Consider the following 8,730-nt stretch of genomic DNA (forward strand, 5'->3'; position numbering starts at 1 on the left):
CGGTTTTGCTTAGCACAGAAGAATCCTGTTGTTAAAGGTGAGTGTTGGTGTTAGGATAATTCCATGGCCAAGGACCTGGGAATGCCTCCACCCTATTTTTCAGCTGCCTTTTTTCCTCTTGAGCAGTAGTTCTTCATGGAGGGAAGGAGGGACATATGGTGATGTCTGAAAATGTTTTTGATTGTCTTAACTTGGAGTGAGGGGTGCTACTGGCATCTAGCGGGTAGAGTCTGGGATACTGCTAAACATTGTACTGTGCTCAGGACAGCCCCGCGGCAGTTATCCTGCCCCCAATGACAGTAATGCTGGAGTTGAGAAATCCTACCCTAGTGAATCCTCAAGGAGAGATGTACGTAGAAGAAACCATTGTAAAATGGGGATCAAAGTTCCATTTCCTTAAGAGCTATACAAGTGCCTCTCCCCGAAAGCATCACCTTGGTGAAAGGTAAACTGGACTCCATGGCTTAGTGTTGAGCATTGAATAGGACTTAATGCTACTCTCCGTCCACACGTTCACAGCTCCCAACACTCTAAATCTTGACACCAGTAGACTTTGTCATACCTAGAGCCTCAGTACCAGCTAGGGATATGGCAGGTGCCCTCGGGCACACCTGACCACCTCGAAGAGGAAGCAAATGAGAAGAGCAAGGGTTAGTAAGACTCAGTAGTGGCACCAGCCAGCCAAATAGTGCAGCGTCCATGTCCTGGGCTCTGTCCATTCACATCAGCACCTTTTCCCTTGAGGCAAAGGAGTAGGCTACCAGTTGGTCTTACATAGGAAATGGGGCTGTGGATCCCTTCTCATTTATAAATCCCTTAACATGTCACTTAAAGAATTACTAACAGATGAAAAAATTTCAAGTGCAACTTGAATTTGTCTTCTGTGTCTTAATCCTCAGTATCTACTACAATGCCTGATCCATGGTAGGGGATCAATAAAATGCCCGGATGGATGCACTGATGAGTGAATAGGCAAGAAAAATGTTAAGTGCCAGAATGAATTACCTTTGCTCATTGACCTTTTTCTCCTTCTGAGCCAAAGCTAAGAGAATATATAATGTCAATCATCAAAGACTTTGAGAGCTTCTGAGCCAAAGCTAAGAGAATATATAATGTCAGTCATCAAACACTTTGAGAGCATATGTTTTAGATACAGATCTGTAGGGAAACAAAACCATATCAGATAACAGATTCTGCCATCAGTGAATTTACAGATTAAGGGTCCAAAAATGTAACTCACATTAAGCAATAGACAAAGTTAAATTCTAAAGTGCAGGCAGAGATTTACACATAAGGATATTTTAGCATAATTACAATAATGAAAAGTTGGAACTAAGATACATTTTAGAAATGGAAGATAACTTATTTAAGAAATATCTATATGATGGAATATCATCCACATATGAAAAATCCTTTCAGATAAAAAACCTAATAGCCTTTTAATATTTGAGACACTTTAAGACATATATAGTGATGTTTAACTTGATTCAATATAGACAAATAGTAATCCACCCAAAGTCTGACTCTTGTTTGGTGAAATGTGGCCCATTAAATCATGAGTCTCCCCGGTTTCCTATAGAGTTGATAAGAATGAGGACACTGTCCTAGCCTTCATCATTGTTTTTGTCTTTGCTATTGGTACAGAGCTTAAGAGACACAGTAGGCATGTCAGAGCCAGTATCAGCTGGAGCAGGGCTCCTCACCATGCCTGCAGCATGCACTTCCTCCATCTCTGCCTGCTCGGAACATATTCGGTTTTGCTAGTGGCATTTCAGAGAGAATAAATAGAACCTCATATATAATGAGATGTGATCTATTCGTCGTCAGCAGAATCCTAGTGCTGCTGCAGCTGCCTCTGTGACTTTGAGCAAACAAGCCTTTGGAGTAATGGGGCTCGTGTGTGTGTGTGTCTGTGTGTGTGTATCGGGGGGTTACTGGGGACTAGGGAAGGTGAGGGAAAAGTAATAGAGTAAGGGGCTATCAGTGATAGAAAATTTGTAGCAAAATGAGTTTTGGTTTCTGCTCTAGTTTACAAAAAGGGACCAGTAATACCCCTGCCCCCTTTTTAAAAATAACCCCTTGGTCATCAGGCACTCTTCCTAGAGTTGCACTTGTCCTCAGACCCTCTAGGTATGAGCCACCTCTTTCCTGCCCTAGAAAGACAAAGCGAAGTTATCATCACTGATAGACATGCTCATCCCAGCCTCAATGCCAACCTAAAATGAACATGCTTGGCAGCATTCCAGCAAATTCCATCAAAAAGTTTAAGACATTTTTGAGGTTTGGTTCCGACTCCAAGACTTGACTTTACATGAAGAATTCATACTACTTTAACTGGATATTTTGATCCATTAAAAAAATTAGAAATGGCTTTAGAGTATATTAATGTCTAGTGCCAAGTCTGTGTTTTCTATGATTTTTCTATTTGTGTGGTTGCCCTTGTACAGAGACTTCTGTGAATTTGCCATTGTTAGCTTTTCTTAGTGGGTACAAGAGCCCTGAACTCTTGGCTCCATTATGACCGAGTCTGAATTTCTTATCTCCTCGTATGTCAGTAGCCAAACACTTCAATAGATGGAGGTGAATATAGAAAGGAAAATTTCGGTTTAGGTTCCAATTTGTGGACCTAAAATATCCTCATAGCATTTCTTTGCCTTCTATTGGTTTATGTTCAGTTTCTATACCTATAAAAATGTGTCTCTATGTTAACAATAAAAGTTTAGATCTGTAGAACCCTTCACAGTCTTTCTCACACACGGGGAAAGACCTTCAGAGCAAAGAAAGGCACATGTTAATACCATCCTTTCCAGATGAGGAAATTGGGGCTCAGAGAAGGTGACTTGTGCCCTGCTGCTATGGGGGTGGCACTGGAGACGGCCAAATTCATTTCTCATTCAGGGTCCTGCCTCTTCACCATTCACTTATCCTCTCCCAAATGCGTAGTATATATAAAGTACACAGTGATCTGCAAACCGCTTCAGACAGGAACAGTTAGACCTATCCGTTCATTAATATTTCAAAATATTTGACTACAGATGTTTCTCATTCAGCAGTGTGTTCAAAAAGTGGGTTCAGCAAGCCAGACAGAAATCTAAAATAGGAATTACACTGTGTGGTGGTGGAAAACAGACACGTTGTCAATAGCCCAGGGACAGATGAAGCTCTCTTTCCGCTTGCGAGCTCAGCTGTTGGGAGGCATCGAAACACTGTAAAAACTCTGGCTTCATCTCATCAGTTGCTTAGTAGAAAATGAAAGCCTAGTCAGAAGAGTTTTCCTGACCTAAACCCAAATTCTGCAGATGTCATAGCCATGACTTGATGGCAGGACTGAAATCATCTTAAATGGTAAGATTTATGCTTTGTACAGCTATGAAAATGTCCCAAATTGTGATACCCTGTGATAAAAAGTTTTCCTCTGGTTTCTGTTTTAGTGTTTAAATGGGTGAGAAGAACATTAATTGCCCTCGTTCAGGTCACTTTCGGAAGAACCATCAACAAGTGAGTTGTATGAAATTAATATTTGGATCCGTGCCCTACTCTTTTGCCTTGACAGTCAAATTACCTTATGATCTAGCAGCCAGTCATTTAACTGAAAGTCTTTAATTTTCTCTCACTTTTCGTTTCTGATATGATTCTAAGATTGGATAGGAGAGTCGATTTCTAAAAGAATTTCTCCCACAGAACGCATGTGGCAAGTTAGATAAGAAAAGCTTGAGCTACTTCCACACTCTGACTGGCGAGGGTCAGGAGGTTGTGCTCTGTAGAGCTCCCCTTTAATCATGACGACGAGTTTGAGTATCTTGGGTAGAATGTTTTTATGTCAAATAATGAGAATCAGTTTAAGGTTCAGACTCTAAGCCAGAAGGAAAGTAGGATGAGCATCACATGGCAGGCGTTTACTTAGAGGAAAATACAGACCATGTATTAAGGTTTTTACAGTTGTGTAGCACTGAAGTGCTAACTCTTCTTGTTAGTTAATATCTGCGTGTCCACTGGGGCGTGTGTGTGGCCCTGTCATCTAGCACTGTTAAAAGCCATATGTCTATTCTAAACTATATTATATTATCCATATACATAAAGGCATTATATATGTATCCCAGTCTTTCACTGAGTGTTCTAATGTTGCTCATAAAAAGTGATCCATATTTTGATCATTCATTTATGAAAGCCCTGGGTTTGTTACTCAGAACTCAATTAATATAGTCAATTATTATTAGTTTCTAAGAAATTATTGGAATTTTTCATAACTGCAAAGTCATGTAGCCAATAGAAGTTGAATAGATTTAGATCGGTTTAGGCCTGAAAGGGTGTCTTAGCGATTCGCCTCACTTCTCATTTTGTTGGTGAAGAAGTGGAACCAAAGAGATCAACTGCTTGTCTGAAGTCACCAGACCCATTAGCTGACCTAACCTGGCCCTCTGGTCTGGTGCCTGCTTCATCTCTGTGCCTGGAATTTGGAAATACTGTTATCAAGATCTTTTATATGGTAACTCTATACCCAGAATTCTTCACAAGATAAACATTATGATTTCCTGCAGAATAGGAATATGAGTCAACGTCTAGAAATTTTTTTAAAAATCACTTTTTTATATAACACAATAAGTTTTAAGATGAAATTATCAGATTTTCCCAAGTGAAAGATTTAGTGGTCAGACATTTGTACAAGATTAGTATAATAGTTTTACCATATAAAGCTTATAAATTTTAATAGGAAACACTGTAAAGAACATTTGCTATTTTTTTATTGATTTGCCAATGAATATATTTTCCTTGTGGTCAGAAACAAGTTTACTTCTACTTAAGATTTTTAAAAAAGAGTTTTAGTTGGCTGGGCACAGTGGCTCATGCCTATAATCCCAGCATTTTGGAAGGCTGAGACGGGCATATTGCTTCAGCCCAGAAGTTCACGATCAGCCTGGGCAACATGATGAGACCCTGTCTCTACAGAAAATAAAAAAATTAGGTGTGGTAGTACACACATGCCTGTGATTCCAACTCCTTAGGAGGCTCAGGCGGGAGGACTGCTTGAGTCCAGGAGGTCAAGGCTGCCGTGAGCCACTGCATTCCAGCCTGGATGAAACAGCAAGACCCTTTCTCAAAAAAAAAAAGTTTTAGTTGCCCATCAGAGGCTTGTTTAGTTGACCTAAGTATCATAGGCTTTTGTTTAACTCAGAAAAAATGGCCTGTTTAATTTTTTGTTTTAGTCTAAGGCAAACAAATCTCTTTTGTATTGACAAGCCTTAGATAAAGAAATTCCGAAAAAAAGGCCAGGCGCGGTGGCTCACGTCTGTAATCCCAGCACTTTGGGAGGCTGGAGCAGGTGGATCACTTGATGTCAGGAGTTCGAGATCAGCCTGGCCAACATGACAAAACCCCATCTCTACTAAAAATACAAAAATTAGCCAGGCATGGTGGGTGCATGCACCTGTAATTAAAAGAAATTCCCAAAATGGCCTTCTTTTTCTCAGGACTCAGGACCTGCTAATCTATTTTCCTTTTCAGTTTCAGCAAATCATGCATACTTTCCTTGCTCCTATTTATGATATTGGCTGTTAATTATAAAATGAGCGGCTGCAGGTTTTGAGTGGTGCATACATCGGGCAGTAATTTTCACAGGGATGGAGAAGAGGCACATGTAGAGGATTTCCAGGCTGTCCATTTCAGTGGGCTTTTTATCAAGTAGCGATCATGGCGCACATGGTTCTTTGCTATTTTTGCCTTCATCAGAGGATGACTCATCACAGAATTCAGCAGCAGCACAGTGCGTGTCTCTTGCCTTGTAGTAGCTACAATTTCACATGCTAGAATTGCTTCAAAAGCATCGGACAGGTTTCAGCTGATAGAAAGTCAGATCTAAATCGGTAGAAAATAACTTAGATGATGACCTTTATTAAGAGTCGCTTCCTAATCTCAAGTTGTAAACTGAAATTTTAGGAAGCTAGGCAGGCAGGTCAGCAGATTCTCTCTTAAACCACAAGTTCTGTTAAATCAATAAACTTATTTTATATGGTCTAGATTTGAATTGCACAGTTCCAAGAAAGAGAAGAGTCTAGGAGATATGCAGTTATAGATGGACATAACAGTGTAGTTTGACTCATAGCAGGGTTTACATGTACATTCAACAGTGACCGACTACTATGTGCAAAGTACTGGACTTGAAACATCTACTGCAGATGTTATTTCTGAAACCTTATGTTGTCCATTTAAAATTCTGGTTGGAAGTCAGATTCTTAAAAGGCTTTTTAATATATTATTATTCATGAATTGAATTTGAAATTTGAGGTCTTTCTGGCACAAATAGTCTAAGATGATTCTTTTCCCCTTTTCAATGGAGAGGCTTTTCTCCTCCCAACCTCACAGCTACTCTTGGGCTCTTCGAACTGTGTGTAGCAGTCTCTTGACAGCAGAGGACCTGTAACTGGTTAGAATGTGACCAATGACTGGCCGGGTGCGGTGGCTCACGCCTGTAATCCCAGCACTTTGGGAGGCAGAGGTGGGCCGATCCTGACACAGTGAAACCCCAGCTCTACTAAAAATACAAAAAATTAGCTGGGCATGGTGGCACATGCCTGTAGTCCCAGCTACTCGGGAGGCTGAGGCAGGAGAATCGCTTGAACCCAGGAGGCAGAGGTTGCAGTGAGCCGAGATTGTGCCACTGCACTCCAGCCTGGGCAACAGAGCGAGACTCCATCTCAAAAAAAAATAATTATATATATATATATATAGAATCTGTCTAATGACTAACGAAATGGGGTTGTGTAGAAGACCTGGGTAACCAAATAAAATGCGTAACTGTGCAAGTCAAATGGCTGCCACCCAGTCTTCATTCTTGGGGAATTTTGAAATTGGCCACATAGCAGTGTATCTTTGAAAGGGACTATCTTTTTCCTTGCCTCATGGGCATATGAAGTGCTTTATCTGGATCCGAGTATCCTGCCCAGCATTCTCTGCCATAGCAACACTAAAAGACAGCTATGGAAAGCCTGCTCCTCCTGCGGGACTTCAGGACCTCAGGGAGGTTTTCCAGACCACTTCCAACAGTCTTTAAATGGATTTATGTTTTCACCTTATACCACTTCATGGAAATGCTGCAGTCTGCAGACAGATCATTCTCTCAGTTCTTGTCTTTATAGATTGAACACAGCCAACATTTGGAGAAGTTAGTGCCAATGACAAAATTATCTCCAGGAATAACTGCTCATGCAGTATTACCAAAATAAAAAAATAGGCCAGGCACGGTAGCTCACGCCTCTAATCCCAGCACCTCGGGAGGCTGAGGCGGGTGGATCACCTGAGTTCAGGAGTTCGAGACCAGCCTGGCCAACATGGCGAAACCCCGTCTCTACTAAAAATACAAAAATCAGCCTGGCATGGTGGCGCGTGCCTGTAGTCCCAGCTGCTCGGGAAGCTGAGGCAGGAGAATCACTTGAACCTGGGAGGCAGAGGTTCCAGTGAGCTGAGATCACACCACTGCACTCCAGCCTGTGTGACAAAGCAAGACTCCATCTCAAAAAATAATAATAATTAAAAATATATATAACTTTCAGAGCCAGAGTTTAAAAAATCCAATTCCTAGTTTATTCATCAAACACTTAGATCAGGCTGTATCTTAACCTTCGTATTGATAAGTGCCTTTTGAGAATAGAGTACACAATTTTTAAAAACCTCATCCAAGAAATCTTTTTCTCTTAAAAGACAAATCCGGGACACAGTCAGCTGGATTTTCAGTGAGCAAATGTTGGTTTACTACATCAATATTTTCCGGGATGCTTTTTGGCCAAATGGGAAGTTGGCGCCACCGACCACAATCAGAAGCAAAGAGCAAAGTCAGGAAACAAAACAGAGAGCACAGCAAAAGCTGCTTGAAAACATTCCAGGTGAGGCCTGGGCTATGAGCCTGAAAAGCATAGAGATCTGAGGGAATGTGAGCCCCACTGAGGTGATTTTCATTTATGTCTTGCAGGAAACATTCCTTACAATGAAAAAAAAAAAAGGATCATACTCTTTTAAGCCATTTTTTGTCACTTGCTAAGAAGTTACACTGAGAAAGTTAAGAACTTGAAAAATGCTTTAGAACAGATAATAAACTTTGTGTTTTGGAAATCCTGCTAAAGTATCATGTTTTGAGAGCTTAATTTTTAGCAAAATATTAACATTTTAATTATTAAAATTAGTAGTTGAAAAATATTAAAATTGTAATTTGTATAAGTGCCTTATGTTGAAACATTCTTTCCTGAAGCATTTGAGAGAACTGACCATTCATGTTTCTCATGCCTCCATGTGTTTATTGACTGAAGGTGTATAATGTTATATTCCTTTCACTGCAAAGCTATGCGTTGAGCACTTTATCAATAGCAGCATAGAATCTACACTTAATTTTTCAGATATGCTTCAGAGCCTTGTTGGACAGCAAAATGCCCGCCATGGTATAATAAAAATATTCAATGCACTGCAAGAAACAAGAGCCAACAAGCATCTGTTATATGTGAGTAAATTAAAGCCCAGGGGGTTTTCTGCTTTATTTTTGTCTGTTTCTTCATTTGGTTAGAAAAAACATGTACCCCAGTGGCTGCAGCCTCTCATTCTCACATACTAGTCATCTCCCTTGACATTTTTTTTTTTTTTTTTTTTTTGAGACAGAGTTTCGCTCTTGTCCCCCAGGCTGGAGTGCAATGGCACGATCTTGGCTCACTGCAACCTCTGCCTCCTGGGTTCAAGTGATTCTCCTGC

General features: G+C 40.5%; 1 protein-coding gene across 4 annotated transcripts in view; it reads left to right on the forward strand.

Annotated features, from left to right (window-relative positions):
* Positions 1-8,730, forward strand: part of SNX25 (sorting nexin 25) — a 182,358-nt gene that overhangs the window by 172,618 nt on the left and 1,010 nt on the right. For all 4 annotated transcript variants that reach the window (XM_055112059.2, XM_055112058.2, XM_034959502.3 and 1 more), the window contains 3 exons: positions 3,432-3,498; positions 7,696-7,877; positions 8,385-8,485. In XM_055112059.2, the coding sequence (XP_054968034.2) occupies positions 3,432-3,498; positions 7,696-7,877; positions 8,385-8,485 (350 nt within the window). The remainder of the gene's footprint in view (positions 1-3,431; positions 3,499-7,695; positions 7,878-8,384; positions 8,486-8,730) is intronic.

The sequence above is a fragment of the Pan paniscus genome, chromosome 3, assembly GCF_029289425.2.
Source record: "Pan paniscus chromosome 3, NHGRI_mPanPan1-v2.0_pri, whole genome shotgun sequence".
NCBI lineage: Eukaryota > Metazoa > Chordata > Mammalia > Primates > Hominidae > Pan > Pan paniscus.